Raw genomic sequence first — 20832 nt, 5'->3', positions numbered from 1 at the left:
CTAATGCCTTGATTCGTAAGGCAGTGAGTATGAGGAGTTTAGCTTGATTGATTTTTCTGAGCGTCCGTCGACCATGGAGGTTCAAACTCGCCAACAGTTTCGTTTGCCTTGATATTTCTGCCCCGAGCAGGATTTTGGCTTGTGTAGAGGCGATGTCATATTTATTGGATCGGATTAGAACTCATCAGTTGAGGATGCTCAGTTGAGCAAGACTCGAGATAGAGCTTTGAGAGGAGAGGCCAAGGAGGCCGTGATTGATTCTGAGGACATTGTGAGGATTAAGGGACGCAGGTGTGTCCCTTGTGTTGATGATTTGATTCAGTTGATCTTGTTTGATGCTCATAGCTCTCGCTATTCCATTCATCTGGGGCGACTAAGATGTACCGTGATTTGAGACAGCACTGTTGGTGGCATCGAATGAAGAGAGATATACTTGATGTCATGGCTAAGTGTGGTAATTGTCAGCAGGTAAAGTATGAGCACCAGCGACCCAGTGGTGTGTTTCAGAGGATGTCTATTCCTGAGTGGAAGTGGGAGAGGATTACCATGAATTTTGTTGTGGGTCTTCCAAAGAACCTGGGCAAGTTTGACTCTATTTGGGTGACAGTTGATCGGTTGACTAAGTCCGCTTACTTTATTCCAATTCAGGTGTCCTATACCGCGGAGAAGTTATCCAAGATGTACATTCGGGATATTGGTGAGTTTGCATGGGGTTCCTATTTCTATTGTATCTGATCGGGGTACTATCCTCACTTCCCGATTCTGGGGGGCGTTTCATGAGGGGTTGGGTACCCGATTGGATCTCAGTATAGTTTTTCATCCCTAGGCCGATAGCCAGTCCGAGTGGACCATTCAGGTGCTCGGGGACATGTTGAGAGCGTGTGTTATTGATTTTGGTTGTCATTGGGATTACCACTTACCATTGGTTGAGTTTGCGTACAATAAAAGTTATCATTCGAGTATTGGCATATCGCCTTTTGAGGCTTTGTATGGTAGGAGATGTAGATCTCTGGTTGGCTGGTTTGATGGGTTTGAGGCTCAACCTTGGAGTATGGATCTGTTGAGAGAGTCCCTTGATAAAGTGAGAGTTATTCAGGCCAAGCTTTTGGCAGCTCAGAGTCGGCAAAAAATGTATGCGGACCGAAAGGTCTGGGATTTAGAGTTTGCCGTTGGTGACCAGGTTCTATTGAAGGTTTCACCCATAAAAGGTGTTATGAGGTTTGGTAAGAGGGGCAAGTTGAGCCCCAGGTATATTGGTCAATTTGAGATTGTTGCTCGTGTGGGTGATGTAGCTTATGAGTTGGCATTGCCGCCAGGCTTGGCGGGAGTTCATCCAATTTTTCATATTTCGATGCCGAAGAAGTACCACGCCGACGGTACTTACATTTTTCGTTAGGATTCTGTATTACTTGATGAGAATTTAACTTATGAGGAGGAGCCTATCGCGATCTTGGATAGGCAGGTTCGAAAGTTGAGGTCGAAAGAGATTGCTTCTGTGAAGGTGCAATGGAAGCACCGTCCTGTTGAGGAGGCTACTTGGGAGACCGAGTCCGACATGCATAGCTGATATCCCCAGTTGTTCACTGATTTAGGTATTTCCCGCTTCTTTTCTCTTATTTGCTCGAGGATGAAGGATGGTTCAATTGGTATCTGATGTAACGACCAATTTGGTCGTTATAGTCTTTCCGGCATTTTTATCCTTTTTTCGAGCTTGGTTATTTCACTTTTGATCGGAGGGAATAGTTTGTACGCTTCCCGAGGTGTCTAGACCGGATTAGGGGTAACTTTTGTGAAATATAGGCTTAAAGTGAAAAAAAAATTGACCCAAAGTTGACTTTTGGTCAAACGGACCTTTTTAAAAAATTTATAGATTCGAGAGGTTCGAATGGTCGTTTAGAACTTGTACGAATATCTGTTTCGGTTCCCAATGCACTCAGATGCATTTTGGGACTTCAATTAGGAAATTTAAATTAAGGTATCGGGGGATGACTCGGTCAACGAGACCTCCGTTGGGAATTCCGAGGCCACGAGCGCGTTCGTAGCGTGTTTTTATGTGTGTCTATGTGTGAGGTATGTAAGCAAATGGCCTTGGAAATTAGTCGGAACATAGGATAGAATCGTGAAATTGGGTGGATTTTCTGGTGTCTGGTGCCCGCTTTGGCGGCACCAGCACCATGGCAGCGGTACCGCTGGAGCAGTCCAAGCCATTTGGCCTTGACCGCTGAAATGGTCAAGGGACCGCTGGAGCTGCTCCTCTGAGGGGGTCCCAGTGTCGCCAAAGCGGCTGATGGGCAGTGAGTATAGTTACTGAAGTGTTAAAAGCCTTTAGTCCCTCATTTATTTCCATTTCAAAATTAGAGCTCTTGGAATCTGTTCTTGGAGACTTTTAGTGGAGATTCTTTGTGGTAAGTGTCAACAAGATTAAATGGGTCAAAACACTAACGGGACTTGGGGAAGGGTCAACAAGGTTAAATTGGTATCTGATGTAACAACCCGTTTAGTCGTTATTGTTACACCTTGGAAATTTCATGTTGTCGTGTAGTGAATTGAACCAATGCGAGCTTAAGGGTAACAGGAAGTTCTTAAGACTATAAGACGGATATTTAGTGGTCTTAGAATGCATACGTTAAGATTTTGAAGTTATATGAATTGATGAAATGATGATTGATAAGGACAAGTGAAGTATAAGTGGGGTTTAGGAAAGGTTTTGTAAATTATTATGTTAAGGGCTTTTTGGTAAGGCCTTGAGGATGAGTTGTTGGGATTTTTATATTGTTAATGAAGTATTAAATAAGTGTCAAGAAGGTTCCATAAGGATTGGAGATCAAACGAGTCAAGGAGAACAAACTTCGGAAAGCTGGGCATTATACGGCCAAACATACTGGCCGTATAAAACATACGGACCGTATGTCCAGCCGTATGTTCTGCCTAGAATGAGAGTCTTCACTGGACCAGACATACGGTCAGTATAAAATATACGGACCGTATGTTGGTCCGTATGTTCAGGTCGGGACAGATTTTTAAGTTGATATAAGGACCCTCTCTCTCATTTAATTCATTTCATTTCCACTCTCCACACCTCAAGAACACTCTAGAATATTCTCCACTCTCCACCCACAAGAACCCAAGAGAAATCTATGATCAACTTCATCAGACCCACAAAATCAAGTGTATGCAACATACCAAAGTTCATCTAAGCCAAGAAATCCCAAGGGAAGTGAGCTAGGGTTTTGGTGCAAGAAGAGAATTTCCACTCAAGGCTTATTCTTCCATCATCTAAGGTGAGTTTTATGATCATTTCATGTTGTTTAAGGTATTGGAAAGTTAAAACACTTGGATTGTAGAAGGATGTAGAAAATGGGTCATGAATGTGGGAATAGTATCATTGTTGAGTAATAGTTTGGGGTGAATTATGAATATTGATATGTTGTGATTGTGAGTACGCTATAAATGACATTTAGAACATGGGGTAAGTATTATATGTGAGAAAACGCGATGATGAATTATAACCACTATTATGGAGAAATTGAAGTGAAATTGTGAAATGCGGATAATGTAGATGAATGATGATTGTTGCCTATTATATTGTGAATGTTGTTATGGATGTTTGGGGGTTAATATATGATATGGAGAAAGTAGTAGAAACAAAGGAAATTCTGCCCAATTTTCTCTAGCAATAGTAACCCATTCATATAATCGATTAACTAATGTTGATGTGAATCCTCTTGAAGGTAGAGACGTGAGCATCGAAGGAGAACGATCAAGCGATAAAACTGTTAAACGAAAGAGGTATGTAAGGCTAGTCCCTTCTTTCTAAGGCATGACTCCTATGACATGAATCTTCTAAATTTTCCATAATCTACCTAAATAGAGGAACTATGAGTCCATGACTGTAATGAGCTATATATGTATGAGATAGAGAGAAGAGATACGACGTACAAGATAATGACGATAATGAGTTTAAGTATAGAGAATCCTAGAGTAAAGTAAGATGTCCATGAAGCGAATGATTCTAGATATGATTCTATTGATGTTTTACCTTGTGTACACTCACCTTAAAATGTTAGTTCCTTCAAGGTGAGATATGATGTTGATGATTACTCCATAATATAATCGTGGGTTCACGACCTTATGTCACCCCGACATAGCCATAGTTACCTTCAAGTTCTAATGTATGTTTCGATGATAAATGTATAATGATGCTAAGTCATGATAGGTCTATAAGATGTACCATAATGCAAGTTTATGATATACCTATGCAATGTATGAAAATGTTAAGTTTATGATTGATCATATGACGATACGATTCCACCGCGCCTAGTTGGCCGGGCATGTCACCGTGAAGGCGGGTTGCATACGAGTTCACCGTGCCTAATGGCCGGGCATGTCACCGCTAAAGCGGGCTGCTATGTTTACACTGAGCCTAGAGGGCCGGGCATGATCACCACTAGTGGGCGGCATATGATGGTTACCCAGACGCGGGATAACGATGATGATTATGATGCGATGATATATGCGCTATGATGATACATGTACTATGATTATATAAAAATATGATATATGAATGAAATGTATTCACCCATAAAACTCACACAGGTTATATCTTCCTCCTATGGCTTATGATTCTTCTATTATGTTCATTTCATTCATGTCTTACATACTCAGTACAATGTTCGTACTGACGTCTGTTTTCTTTGGACGCTGTGTTCATGCCTACAGGTAGACAGGGAGGTGACCCAGACTCGTAGGAGCTGTTAGCTGACTTGAGAGCACTCCATTATTCTGAAGGTGCTATTTGGTTTGTTCTTTTGCGTATATGTATGTGTATATGTATTTTGGGCATGACAGGGTCTTGTCCCATCCATATGTCTAGTACTCTAGTATAGGCTCGTAGATACGCATGTGTAGGTAGTATGGTCTCACAATGTTACTATTGTATATGTATTATAATTTTGATAGCCGAAAGGCTTATGTATATAAAAGTAATTATATTTTCAAATGAAAAATGGTTGTCTTATGATTATGAGCATATGAATAGTAAAGAAGTGCATAATGATTATGATGAGTAACGGAATGAGTGGTGCTCGATGGTTAGCCCCGGGTACTCGTCACGGCCCCTAGTCGGGTCGTGACAGTTATAGTGTTTTGACTCATTTAACCTTGTTGACCCTTCCCCAAGTCCCGTTAATATGATCTATGACTTAAAGAAGTCATTGGGTGGTTTTCGCAAGGTTCGAGTGTAATTGAGTTATTGATGGAGCAACTAGTTAAGTTGACAAGTTAGAGATGATCACGGTCAACGCCGGGTTAGGACGACCTCGTATCAATGTTTTAGAAGTTCCAACATGTTAATATGATGATTTTGAACTTGTCCACAAGTCTTGGTGAGGTTCTGAAGAGTTTCAGAAGGGTTTGGGTTTTGTCGCGCTCGTATTCGGTGTTTTCGTCGGAGGCCTGGGATAGAAATGGCTCCAGATTGATCATCCGACCTTTGTTTTGAGTGAGGTATGAACCATTAGATCCGTATCGCAATTACGAAGCTATCGGAAAAAGAATCGACGCGTCTGGCCTCTGTATGAGGGACTTATGCCCGTTTTAGTACGGATTGTTCTGGCAGGTCCGCTATAGCGACCAAGAGGCTGCTATAGCGGGGCCGCTGCAGCGTTCTGCAGACCGCCACAGAGGCCAACGCGGCCAGAATGTCTATATTTTATACCCCAATTCGAACCCTTAACCCCAAGACCCCAAAGTCAGTTTTTAAGAGAGAAAGAGGCAAAACTCATTCCATTCTTTGGTGAAAGCATCTTGGAGGGTAAGTTCCCATCCTTATTTTTTTCCTTTTCCTTTCTTCTTCAAGCTCCATGATTATTTTAAGAGGTCCATCAATGGTGGGTGAAAATCCTAGAACCCTAGAATTAGTAAACCCTTAAATAATTGGTCGGTTGTTGATTTTGTTGTTGATTAATCATCTAGTAGTATAGATTATCACTTTCTAGGAGGAGAATTTGATTTCTTATGGTTGGAATTGCATGTTGAGACTTAGGGTTCTAATAAACATGGAAAGTTTGTCCTAAAATCTGTTTGAAAGGGTAAATTGATTAGAAACCCATGAATTCAAGGTTAATGATTGTAGAGATAGAAGTTATGATAAATTCACCATTAAATGATGGTTTCATCCATTAAAAAAGGGGTAGAAGTAAGTGGGTCTTCTTCCCCAAATTGTTGTTCTTGTTTAAAATACATGGATTGTTGCTTACTTACCATCATATTGTTAGACTTTGATCGTTATGAGGCGCTTCGGAAATAGAAGACTCGTGTGGAGTAGTTCGTGGCTCCTGTTCTGCATTCGAGGTAGGTTATGGCTTACTTTAGTTAGAATTTGATTAGCGAAACGTATGTATTGTGTAGAATTGATAGGAGAAAGCATTATTAGGTCTTCGGACATGGTGTTTTGGTTGGATATTAGCTAGGTTGGTATGACTTCTGATTTTGTGGGTTCGTCGCCATTACTTTATGTACTAAAATATGAGGTGTAATTGTATTCATACTGTGGCGATTCGGGATGGATTTCTATTAGGCTGATTGTTGTTGATGGTGGCTCGTTACCCCGTTATTGTGATTAGACTTATTACATGAATTGTCGTATTGTACTCAATTCTCTTTTATTGTGACACATATCATCGTAGAAAGGAAGGAATACTGGGTGTAGACCTGAATTGTGATTTATATAGTTATGAAAATACGTAGATGAAAACTTGATGTGTGATTTACTGTTGATGATAATCTATACAATAGTGGAGCTTCTTGGTGATACAAGACTTAGTGTGAGGCGTACTTGCTATATAAGGAAGTAAAGAGGAACATAGACTCCTATGTTGGTTAAGACGGTTTGTATGATTCATTTCATGGTCGAGTTGATCCAAGTCTTGATATGACTTGTAGCTTTGTTACTTGTACCTTCACTGTTTGGGTTTGTATTGATTTACCATGTTTACACTCATTTATGCATTCGTACACTCATGCATGACGGAAATGGTTCGGTAAGGATTCATGAAAGACTTGTGGCATGATGTCTTGCGTTTGACGTTGATATTGCAAATTGTTCATAGTCCATACATGCTAATGAACTGAAATACATTGAGACATACATTGTGATGTGTAATTAGTGAAGAAGTTAATATAATCTTCTTGTTGAACGTGTGATGCTATTTGAGGCTAGTTATGAGCTCGTGGTCTGAGGTTCGTTCCGAAAACGAGTGGTGTATATATATGTATGAAAAGGCACACATGTGACCTAGATTATGGGCTCGTGGTCTGAGGATAGTTTCGGAAACGAGAGGTACAGTGATATGTCCCGCGTCTGAGGTTCGTTCCGGAGCGGAGGTTTGTGCTCGGGTCCGAGGAGTATTCCGAAACGAGTGGTACATGGACACCATGGGTCCCTTGCAGGTCATGACTACTGAGCTATGACATCAGTTGCATGTGTGTATAGTGTGTATTTTGGTCAGAGCATCGCATTACATTGCATTGTACATCATCATATTTTGCATTGCACATCATTACATTTTATTCTGCATTATTATATGTCTTGTTGTTTCTGATGTTGGTGTGTTTGCTGAAACGGCTGCTGTGGTATTGATATAATCATTGACTGAGTTAAATTGTGGATTAGTCACTATACCTAGGGAAGGAACTTGGACTTGTGATTATCAGGTGAGGTTATTGAAATTTGATAGACTTGTGGTTTAGGAGCTTCATCTTAGGTTGTGACTCTATTATGGGATATTCTGTGACTTGGATTTGAGTATTAAGTGTCTATCTGTTTATCTTGTTGATTGTATGCTTATATACGTGAACTAATCTTAGTCGGCCTATGATGCTTACCAGTACATAGTGTTTGTACTGATACTACCTTGCTGCACCCTTTTTGAGTGCAGATTGTGTTTCGCAGATTTCATCCAGATTACATCTCTAGCTTGAAGCTAGTTTGCTCGATCAGATTCGAGGGAGAGCTTCTATCCATGCCATGCCAACTGAAGATCTCTCTTTTCAGATGTCTATTTTTATTCTAGACATTCTTTGTTATTATATTTGAGATATACTTCATTCTTTAGACATTGTTAGTTAGAGTCCTTGTACGATGACTTTCAAATCTTGGGGGTGTAATAGTTAAGACTTCCGCACTTGTATTATCTATTAATTATGAATTGTTTTATTTATTTATTTATTTATTTATTCATTCACATGATCATTGATTGTTTAAGCATAAATGATTAAAGAAGTTAAAATTGGCTAATGATTAATGGGTTAACGGTTAAGGGTTTGCCTACTAGTGATAATAAGGTAGGTGCCCGCACAATCGATAATTAAGGTCGTGACAGGTATATATGATCTGTATACACTCTGGTGTATATAAGGGGTACACCTTGTATACCCTTAAGTTTAACGGGTGAATTTTGTCTTGTATATCCCGTGACAAGGTTTTTGTTTGGCCTGGCCTTCCTACGTACTTATCCTATTGGGCCTGCTTGCATTTTAAATGTGTAGTCTATTTTTGGGCTTTTGTCTCTTGGTTGTGTATTATTTGATTGGGCCTGTACTGTTTTTTGTCTTAAATAACGTAGAACCTGGGCTTGTTCCTCTTTTGCCTTAATGAACTGCCGGCATATATACATAGACTAAAATCCATATTGATATGTATATATATATATGCTTATGTGGCTATATCTTGTGTATCCCTTTCTAGTTTATGTTTAGATGAATTACTAAGTCTAGGTGCTCTCTAATCTCATTTTTTTCTTTTCCCCCTCCTCCTTTTGCATGGAACCATCGACGTGGGCCATTTGGGTTGATCTCCTGTTGAAACCTGCTGGTCCAGAGGCCCAACTTCTTTCTTCCGGATAATAAAAAATAGTTGAAGGCCCAACCATGGGAGAAAATGGTCAACTGGTGGGCTTAGGTAGGCCCACCAGCCTAAACTCTCTCCTATTTTCATTTCCTGTCGACATATGTGTATATCGTTTGCATAATAGTGGTATATATAAACAACACTTGTAGTATATATTGAAACCCATGTATGTTAGGACCATTGTTTTAAAAGGCAGTGTTAGGACTCGCCCCGAGGCAGGGCAGTGGCAAAACGCCTTGGGGCTATCGTGCGAGGCTTAGTTCCTATAAGGCTTACGCCCTAAGCGCCCAACCGTACGCCCGAAACACGCCTAACGCCCAGGGCTCGCCTAACAGTTCTTACACAAATTATATTTTAAATTCCTTAATTAAAATCATTCACCCTCATAATTGTTTAACAAAATAATGCTACTTAATAGTTTTTCATCTATAGAAATAGAAGATTGGGTGTAACTCATATAACAAGTTGTAGTATTGGATATTTACTATTTGAGAACGTCGTGAGGGTGAATATCACTTAATTTTAAAAAAAAAAACACATAGCGGAATTGTACATTTTCACTTGTCATTGATCATAAGTCCTATGTATCAGAATTATCATATAATTTTATTTTTCGTTCATGAAGAAGTTATGTTTTAATTGTAATATTGATAAATTTTATTGATTATTTGCTTATAGGGAGATAAAATGAATAGTATGATAATAATAGTGTTTTAAGAAACTGTGTTTTTTTCCGTGTTTGAAAGTTAAAATGTTAGAATTGTTTTGCATTTCATAATAGCTTTTATTTCATTGTATTGTTTATACTTGTAAAATTATGTTATATATAATTACAAGTTATAAGCGGTGTATAATGGATTGCTTTGATCATTTTTTTGTGAGGATCAAGCGCGCGCGCACACACACACACACACACACATATACATACACACATACATACATACATACATACATACATACATATATATACATACACACACACACACACACATATATATATATAATTTATTTACAGTTTTCTTTTATTTTTTTTATGTAATTTTACCTATTTAAAAATATTTATTGTAATTATATTATTTTAAGAAATACTAAAAATTAAATACCCATGGGGCTTACGCTCCATGCCTCGAGGCTTACGCCTCGTCGAGGCGTACGTAAAACGCCCCGCCTTACGCCCCCGCCTTTTAAAACACTGGTTAGGACTTAGGAAATTCCGAGTAGAGAATAGGAAAAGGCTTTTCAAATGATTTTTATAAAATCAAACACAAGCCAAGTTAATAATCACATGGAATTGGTAAAAATATTTTATGAAATCTTTTGGCAAAACGATCAAAACTGAAACTACGTATTTATGCATGAATACAAATGATCTTTAAAACCTGTTTTCAAAAACTGGAAATAATTAGGCCGTTTGGATTATGAATCTGGTTAAACAAATTTCTGGGTTTTCATTTGTGAGGTTAGCAAACTTGGGCTGATTTTGGACGAAAAATAGGACAAAACAGATTTTTAAAGATGCAAGTGTAATATGGATTTTCAAACTTATTAACTTAAGGTTATTTTCAAACCTTTGGGCCAAAATCCCAGACCTTAAGGCAATAAAATAAGAGGAGATATATTTGGATCTTGGTTCGAAATGAGATGGCATTGGAAGAATATGATTGACCTTAAAATGGGCTGAAACAAAATAAGTAAAACCTTTTCTTCATTTATACTTATATGAAACCTATTCTATTTTTGAAAAGGGAGATATACTCCATTTATTTTCCCTATGTATATATATATATATATATATATAACTTACAAGGACCAAATCATGACATTAGGACCAAGTTAGTAGGAACTCTATTTAAGAGAAAATCTTAAGTGTGTTTTGGTCAGAAAATGAAGTGATTTTAATCCCTTGTAACATTTTTCCAAGAAAGAAACCAACTCTTTTTCCTTAAAGAGATATTTTGCCAAGAAGATGGGGTTATGATATTCATATGGCAAATTTTTCAAGAAAGAAACATTTTAGCAACTAATCACAATTAATCACACATTAAAGCTTGAAGGTTAACCGTGTTCTACGGATCCTTAATACTAGGGTGCTTAAAACTTCCCTAGGGGATCACCAGAACCCTTACCTCGAACTCTAGTTCTAAAAGGATTTTTCTCTTGTTTGATAAACCCTTTTAAACTCGGTTTTCCTAATTTCCCTTAATAAATTAGGTGGCGACTCTAAAAAAAATACAAAATCTGAATAGAGTCCACAACCTCTTAGTAGCTTTTATGCAGCCGCATAAAAGTGAACCGTAACACTTCTCATACTCACTTCACACTTGCTGCATCTTTTGTGTGCAGGTTGGGATTCGGGTACGAGTAGAGGTCAAGATTCTGCTGATCGCTGAGGCATATGTTGGAGTCTAAGGTGAGCTGATGATGGTGCCATAGCACCAGACTTCTTTCCTCTCTTTGTTTTCTGTCTTTATTCATTTTGACAGTGTCATGTAGTAATTTAAGACTTGTATTTCGGATTAGTAGCTCATGTACTTATGACTTCCGGGGCTTGGGAAGGTGTTTGACTTAGACTTGTTCATATTCAAGTTATTAATGCATATTCAGTAGGTTGGATTGTTTTCCTTTAATTTCCGCACTTAAATTCATAGTTTGAGGCTTGCTTTTCATTTGGGGTTCGCCTACGAGTTCGGGTAGGTGCCCTCACGGCACAATGGGATTTTGGATCGTGACAAATATATGCACAATTACACGCGCGCCCACACACACATAAAACGAGCACAATAGAAATATTACATTCGCTTCATACGACTTTTGCTCTTCCTTAATAAATAAATAAACAAAAAGTTTGTGTATCCTTGATGGAGGTCCACTTCTATTTTTAAAATTTTTATTGCATGAGTTCCAATTAAGTTTGTTCTACTTTTGGAATAAAAGAGTAGTGACAACTGAGAATCTAAAGTGAAAAAGGTCAACAATTAAACAAAATTGTAATAGATAAACCCAGGTCTTTTCGATAGAGATTAATGAGAGGGCGTAGAAGATAATTGCTCATTAATAATTTGTTTGTGTCTATTTATAAAGTAAATGTTGCGGGCTGCTTGGGTTTAGCTCTTTTAATTGTATTTTTGGCATTATCTTCAAATTATTTGAAGTTCCACCAGTAACTAGCACTTTTATGATGTTGGTTAGCATAATTAATATATGTAGAATTAACTAGATATATGATGATTTAATTGTGACGTATGAAGTTCGCAAGCATACAATTTTGTAACAGAAATGAAAAATAGAGGAAAAGATTAGGCAACATTATTTTAAAAGTTCAATAACTTACTAATAAAAAATTAGGCAAAATTAATTTAAATGTTTGCTAACTTACTAATAGTACTGCCTATTGGTAAGTCGATAAATGGTTGTAACAAATAGAATAATTACAAATTCAGATGTTGAGGTCTCATCTATAGGAAGGTATACGTTACAACAAAATCAGTAAGGCTGTGTTTTTATATAAGAGAATATAGAAAATATTTTATCTTAGAAAAACAAAATCTAGATCATTTTCAAAGTTTAGTAATAGATCAATTTAGAGAATATGATATGGAGATAATGGTTTTCTGACGCTTTTGGATGCTAATAGTTGATAACAATATGTAAGTGTTGGCTGAAACAATTTAAATGGAGTCACATGCTCAGATCCATAAGTGATACAACTCATTTTCTTATAATTAAAAAAGTGACTTTAAAAAAATACATTTAAGTAACTAAACACTAAAAATGATTTTATCAAGAAAACATTGCCCTCCGCACTAGATCCCTAAAAGGAAAAGCAAAAAAAAAAAAAAAGGACAAAAGCATAACCTTGTCTTGACTCAAGAAAGAAAAATAAATAAATAGGTCAAGTCAAAATTATTGTATGGTCAACACTAAACATGCATACTAGCCGATAAAGAATACTTTATAAATAGGCTTCAAAGGAGGAGGATACTCTACCAAAAGAGTTAAGTGTTTCACTGACAAATTCAGCCTTTTTACTACATTTTTTATTATTTTTTTGTATCTCCTCCTTGTTATGTCCGACGAGCTTTTCCAACTAGCTATGCGCTAAATAAGCCCTCCCTAACCTATAGCAAGAGTTGTGCTACTAAGCGAAGGCGAAGGAGGAAGTTTAGATTGGAACTTTCTCTTGCCTTGTTCTTATGCCTATTGGTGAATCAGATGTTCTTCCCCCAGCCAAGACAGATTAGCGAGAGTTATCGCATATCCGCAAGAAAATTATCAAACTGTTGAAGGAATAGATAATCCCATGACAACTCCTTATCATGATATGATGAAAGAGGTTCGTGTGATGCTCGTTGATCATGATAAAGAGTTTGTTATTTAGATGGTTGATTTGCTAAAGTCTTATGCATATAAAGGTAAAAAATCACCATCGCTAAAATATATACAAACTAAATTATGTGTGATTTTTTCTTTAATATGAGATTTAATTGATATGATGTGGGTTATCTCAATTTTATTTTAACATTAGTCATTTTTTAGATTTCATTTATCTTGTAAATCTTGGATCTCTTTTCCTTGTTGTCATAACACTGTTTTTATGCTTATTTATGATGTTTTACAAGTTAATTAATGATTTTTTTGTGGTTATAAAGATCCAAGTTAAATTCTCTATTTTTGGTTCTTCCTATAAGCTTGTCACATACTAGATTATCATCCTCCATAAAGATGTATATGATTTGATTTTTTAAAAGATGGTCAATAAATTTATGTTAATCTCTGTGTCGTTTCAATTTTATCGGATTTATATTAATTTTAGTTATTTAATCAATTAGAAAAAAAAATCTTCGTCAATTGGCCTAGAGTGACATAGAGTTGGAGGAGAAAATTAATAAAGTCCCTCAAAAATAATTTTTAATTTTTATAAATCTTTGATTTTTACAAATATTATCTATCAATTTAGAAAAAATAAATTATCTTGGGTGGTGGAAACACAAGATTAGGATAACGGGTGGGAAAAAAAGAGAAAGAGAAGGACACGATAAGAACCAATCTGCTATCAATATTATTGACCTTGAGATAATTTTTTTTGCCTTTTATTGGATGTAGACTTTTTTTGCCTTTTATTGGATGTAGACAAAAAAAGAGGGGAGACCCTGATTTTCATAAAAAAGAAAAATAAATAAATAAAATCTATATATTTTTTTTTTTACTGTCCTAGCTTTTTTCCCTTGTAATCAACAAAAAACTTGTATCTTTAAAGAAGTTTTTACTAACTTTGTTAATATGCACCTGTTATTTCATCCTTTTGCACGCGTGCCTTGAAGTTTAGATTATTTCAATTTTATTATTTTTTTCTTCATCTGAAAGAAATAAATTTGCATCTTCTCTAATGGCTTCTTGCCAGATGTTAACTTTTATTTTTGGTCAACTTTAATGGTCATTCAATCATTTCCTCTCTTTTTTTTTTTTTTTTTAAAATCAAAACGCCAAAAAACAAAACAAAAGGGGAAAAAGTGCAAAAAGAAAATTGCATTTGTATGAATTAGGAAAGACAATTTGAGAATAATTAACGTATGTTTTTATGTTCAAGGTGTGCTAATCGTTTTGACTTGAATTGTTTTGCTAGCTACCTTTATATGTACCATATAGTAAACATGCATAGAATAAGTAATTTTGTGGTAATGACAAAATACCTAATTAACAGTAGGAAATAAATTTTAATTCCATGAAATGTTAAAGAAAAAAATCACAAAATCTGGAGAGAATTAACTTCTATTTTTTCAAGTAATGCATTTTTCTAGAAAGTATATTTATTCTCTTTGCGGTTCAGTATTCTACAAAGATTTATAATTTTTTTGTCAGTTTTATCATCTTATAACCGTTTGTACTTTTGTGGTCGCACTTAAAATTCTTGAAGCAACCTCTCTGCCCCGCGAAGTTAAAGTTAAGGTCTGTGTACATCATATCCTTCCCAGACCCAACATCTGGGATTACAATGGGTATGTTGTTGTTGGTGATATAATAATATGTACGAGACATCTAATGACATCCGGATTTCACTGAACTTTCTATTAATATCTTCATAATTAATTGAATTAGTTATATTATTGATACCAATACTTAAAAGATCATTGCTAGGATAATAGATAAATGAAATGAGAAAAATTAAAATTTTATGATAAATACTTTCCTCTTTCTAAATCTTCTAAACTTATTAGTTGAATATTCATGAAAGAAGATTATCTCAAAACTTTTGATCCTATTATCTCTGGGTGTTGATAGTAATCCGTATTCAGTGTTTATTTTCAACAAGTCATTTGAATAAATTGGAATAGATTCTTTAATAATATTAATAGAGGATACCTAGGGGTATTTATGTAATATGTAAATATTATTCCTATATATATATGAGGTCATGGCACCCATAGAGGGTGAGCAGTATTATTATTTCACATGGTATCAAGAGCCACGTTATTCTAGGGTTATTTTTTTTCTTCTCTTTTCTTCTTCTTTCCGCAGCCCTAGCAGTCCACTGCTTCCGCCCAGTTTCATGGCGTCGTCTGGCCCTTCTTCTTCGACAGTCCCAACCACCGCTGAGTCTGTCCTGTCCACACCACCCTTGTCGTCGGTGTCGCTGCCTGTTCATGGCGCCACCATGTCGCTACCCTTTACAATTGGCAGCCCTCGTGTCTCCTCGTTTCCTATGCGACCAAGTAACGGAGAGCAATACTCGACAACTCTTCCGTGGACTCCAACACGGTCTGTGGCTCCTTCTCCTCTCTTCCAGACCAGCCAGTTTGACCGTGGTCATTCTTATGGCGGTTCGACGTTTGCTGGCCAGCCCGTTCTCGTCTCCCAGCCACTCCCGTCTTCTGGTTTTGGCGGAACCTCTGCTTTTCATCATCATGGACCGTCCCTTGCCTCTCTCGCTGCTAGTCTCGAGCCATCGAAATTTAATGTCAAGAATTTTGTTACTACTATTCTCACTGTTGTTGAGGATTATTTACCATGGCGTACACAATTTGAATCGTTTCTTATTGCTCATGGTCTGCTTGGCATGATTGATGGTTCCATTCTGCAGCCTCCTATTTCTATATTGGACGTTCATCATCGTGAGGTTGGCAATACTGATTATCATTTTGTACGAGAGCGTGTTGCTCATGGTGATCTGGTGGTTCGCTATGTACCAACTCAGCACCAGTTGGCTGATATCTTCACAAAGAACTTATCCAGTCAGCGTTTTGAATATTTACGGTCCAACCTGCGCGTGGTTTCCCCTGCACAGTTTGAGGGGGTGTAATAGAGGATACCTAGGGGTATTTATGTAATATGTAAATATTATTCCTATATATATATGAGGTCATGACACCCATAGAGGGTGAGCAGTATTATTATTTCACAAATATATTCCTATATGATTTTTTCTATTCCATATAATCCAATTTGTTTCTAATAATATATAGCTTTTTATGGGAACCTACCTGTCTAAGATTGTACAAATCAATTACAAATTATAAGTCGATTAATATGTGCAATTGAATAAACTAAATCTAGAAATATAACATGAAAATTTATAATTGAAATTGTATATGTTAAATAACAAACCCTCATAATAATTTTGTGTATATTGTTTTTATTTTTTATTCTTCACTGACTTTCAAGTGCATTGATACAGTTACGACGATTGATATTGCTTCCACAGCCATGAAAATACTCTCCAAAGAAAAGGAAAAAATTGATGTGATGATAGTCAATGCCCATTCGCCTGATTTACTTTATTTTCAACTTTTGCCTCAAGCTGTAGCCTTGGATATTGTTTCACTCGGTAGGTGTTTATTCTAGTACGATTTGATCATTAACAACTGCTGCTATAGTGGGTAAAATTTTTAATTTATATAATACACTATTAAGAAAATTAAGTACAAATTCATCAATAATCTACCGCAAAATAGTCTGTAGCTAAATGGATTCATCGTGAATCTAACTAGTCACATAATATTTATGATATGGCATGAATATCTTTAATGACTTCATTGTTTTAGTGGGTAAAGTCAGTTGTTTTAATGAATATATTACAAAAAGAAGTACTATCTATGTAATTCATCACAAAACAGCCTGTAGCTAACATAATTTTTAAACATCTATAGCTGAATAGGATTAGTGACAGATTTATTTTGTAAGCATTAGAAGTTAGCAGTGGCTAATCCTTTTATTTTTGTAGTGATATGAGAAACAATTATCTTGTATCAATAATATTTATCATGGATAAAGTTCAGTAAAAATATGTGAAATTAACTCTACAATATATATATCAATCCTAACGCTAGCTTCTCAAAATAATTATGCAATTATATGTGATGAACACAATGAATCCTTAGAGAAGAAGGCTTTGGAAGATGGAGCTTACATGTACTTAAAAAAGCCACTTGACAAGGAAATTGTGGAATACTTATGGCAATTTGCAATGAGGAAAAAAATAAAAAGGGAGAAAGCGAGGGAAAGATTAGAAGAAAATGAAGATCATATAAATTTTCAAGAGGCTGAAAACAACATCACATCGAGTGAGAAATACAAGCTGAGGATAAAGAGAGGTAGAAAAAGCGCAAAACAGATTAATGATGGAGAGAGCCATGACAATGCTATTAATAAGACCATTAGGCGAAAGGTGTGCACAGAATGGACTTTGGATCTTCATGCCAGATTCATGGATGCGGTGCAGCAACTTGGTGAAGGAAGTAAGTTTACTTTCACATTTATTTAATCTTCTCTACATTCATTTATATAGAGCGATAGGAACAATGAGAATTCATACTTATGGCTAACGTCAACTTGTTTGGATTTAAGGCACATGTACCTCGACTTGATCTAGGAATATTGTAGTTATTAAATTATTGTTACATTCTTATGGAACATGTATGATGTTACCCGCAAGAGATTCTTGAGGTGATGAATGTGTCTGGTCTTACCAGGATGCAAGTTGCAAGCCATCTTCAGGTACATACTTAGAAACTTTTATGTGGTAATTATGTATAATATGTGTGTGTTTGATTTGGAGACAGATATTTTGCATAAAAATATTTTTTATAAAGTTTTTCTTGTATTTTGTTACTAGAATAAGTTTTGCTTGAACGATTTTTCACCAAATACTTGTAAGAGAAGTCATTTTTCTACTATCTTAATTTTAACGTTATATAAAACAATCATTTATCAGAACAAAAAATTAATTTTATACCACTTCTGCTAGTAAATTTTTGGACATTATTAGCCATCTATAATACTCAAAAGTTTTTTCAAAACACTCACCAATTAAAGAGGATTAATTAGCGATAGACTTTTGTTGCATGCTTAGTGACAAAAGTAATTTGTTGCTAATTTCTATTTTTTGTAGTGACTTTTCAATTAAATAATATTATTATTTATTCATATTGTTACAAAAGATTTTTTATCATTTACCAATTACAAACACCAAAAATATTTTCTATTAAAAATGACTTTCGGTGTTTCAAACACACCTAAATATCAACAAGTTCAGATGATAAATATATCCATGGTCCAACTCTCCTTTCCTTTTTGTCTAACACATCTCAGAAATATCGTAGCAACAATTGGAGAGCTCCAAAAGACCGAAAATCTATTCATAAGCCATCAGGTCAAGGATCCTCAAGTGGTTCTCCACAAAGACGTAGCTTTAGAAGATTTGGGACAATGCCTCGTCTTCAAACAAATGTTCCAAATAGGAAACAACATCAACATAACCCAGATCAAACCCAAAAAGGCCCAGAGTTTTCATTTCCCACAATCAATACCAACAGTATTTTTGCTAGAGGAGATAGTTCAACTCAGCAACAGCTCTATCGCCCACAACTTCAGATTCAACCGCCCCACCTCAACATTGACAACCCATTTTTGTTGGCCCAAAACAATGCTAGTGGTGAGCCACAACAACAGCATGGATCATTATTTGGAATGTCGGGTTCACAAGGACTACAAGACCCAATTATTGGGAGCATTAATTATAGATTTGGGTTGGCGTTTAACATTGAGGATCATCATACTCAAAATGACTACAACTTGGATCTCAATGTGGCCCATGTAGCAACATATTCAGGTAGTACAACAATGTCCGGTACAAGCATTCGAAATGCAACAATTAATGAATTAGGGGCAGTAAATGCTAATTTCCAGCAATATATTGGTGAAGCAAACATGTCTAATTCAAACAATATTATCGCGGCATCACATGCAAGTGATATTGAAGGAAGTGATTCAAATGAGAGGGAAAATTGTGATGCGTATTTCGATTTCAATAATATGGGTTATCTCTTCCAGAATCTTGTACCTCCAAGTGCTAACCTACCTAATGAACATGGCAGTGAATTTAATCAAATTTACTCTAATGATCAGGTTAGTGCTTCTATCTAACTTTACTTATCTCGCAAGGCTACTATATATATATGAATATTAGTTTGATATGATGGAAGTTGCTTTTCCAAAACATATTTTTCAAAAACTGACATATACTATTTTGAAAAATAAAATTGTCCAAAAAAATTAATATTATCTGATGTTTGATTGTAGGATTAAAATTATTAACTGAAAAACAGTTTCATTGATTGATAATAATCTTAGAGACTGTTTGGTTATCAAGATTAGAATATTAATCCCTCTATGAAATTTGGTGTTACCTTTATTTGTGTTTAGTTATTGGTATTAGCTAAAATGAGTATAAATTTTAAGTTAAATTTTTTGTACTATATATTCATATAGAACGCGGGATTAAATCTCATTTTCCAGTGTTTTGCTGGGATTATAATAGTTAGTATCCTTGTTCTGAGCCAAACTAGCCCTTAGCAAATTTGATAAATTAACTTTCGCCTAAAAGTGAAAGAAGTCATTTTCCTCCTTTTGGTGAAAAGTAATTTCCATAAAAGATGTTTTTTTTTACAGCTCAATACTGAATTAATGCTTGGTAATCAACGGTGTATTGAGCTCATATTGAACACACTCGTAATCTCCTATAAATTTAACCTTAAAGCTACATATGCAGGTAGCACCGACAACAAGTGTCCAGTTTCCAGGAATAGCAAATTGTTTTAACAAATTATCAACATGATGATCCAGTGCTATTAGAGAATATCAGCGACAGTGCTCATAAAGGCTTTTTGTAGTGACAAGGTTGTTTTTCAAGTGAAAATTGCCATCTTTCATTTTTCTGGAGACTATTATGTTTAATTTGATTTGGATTGTTGGAACTAATGGTATTTTATTTTATTTTTCCGTTCAGAACTAATGGCTGTTATTTAATTACAAGCTTCCTTTATTTTCTTCACTTGGGATTGTAGTTTCTTTTAGTATCCTATTAATCATCGTGCTATTACAGATTTTTGGTTGACTTATCATATATTTATAGTCTGAGGACTCTTTGTAGAAAATTAAGATATTTTTTGAAATGAAAATTGCGTCTCTTATTTTTTTGGAGACCGTCTAATTTCATTTTTAAACTTTTTATATTACATTGTGGGAGGAGGATAAAAGAGAAAAAGGGAAAGAGAATACTATATATACCTCCTCAAGTGCACCATATTTATAGAGAGCCTAATATGGTTCCGAGCAATCTAGCTAACTATGGGTAGACCAGTGATTCGCACAGTCTAGCTAAAGAGAATGTTGTATTTTGAAACTCTCCTCCATTTTACGCTTCACTCTTTTCTTTTCTTTTTTCTCAAAGACTATTTGAAATTTGGATCACCACGATAAGTTCTCTCGTACAATGAACATTTTGGTATTCTACTTTTGATTTAAGTCACTTTTACTAGTAAAAAAAGGTTCATTTTTGGCTTTAATTAATAGGAAAATAAAGTAGAGTCTGAAAACTCATCTTTATAAATCAAGAACTGCGAGATTAATCCTCATTCTGGGTTAACGGG

The 20832-nt window shown here is 35.8% G+C and overlaps 1 protein-coding gene across 1 annotated transcript; it reads left to right on the top strand.

Moving 5' to 3' along the window:
- The first annotated feature begins 17828 nt into the window (after positions 1 to 17828).
- LOC132604987 (uncharacterized) lies at positions 17829 to 20152 on the top strand. Its single transcript, XM_060318326.1, has 3 exons — positions 17829 to 17899; positions 18494 to 19309; positions 19953 to 20152. Exons 1-3 carry the CDS (start codon positions 17852 to 17854, stop codon positions 20016 to 20018), a joined length of 930 nt encoding a protein of 309 aa, XP_060174309.1. The 5' UTR covers positions 17829 to 17851; the 3' UTR covers positions 20019 to 20152.
- The last annotated feature ends 680 nt before the right edge of the window (positions 20153 to 20832 follow it).

The sequence above is a fragment of the Lycium barbarum genome, chromosome 8 (genome assembly GCF_019175385.1).
Source record: "Lycium barbarum isolate Lr01 chromosome 8, ASM1917538v2, whole genome shotgun sequence".
NCBI classification, from domain to species: domain Eukaryota; kingdom Viridiplantae; phylum Streptophyta; class Magnoliopsida; order Solanales; family Solanaceae; genus Lycium; species Lycium barbarum.
The sequence above is the reverse complement of the archived record's forward strand: the minus strand, read 5'-3'. Positions and strand labels throughout refer to the sequence as shown.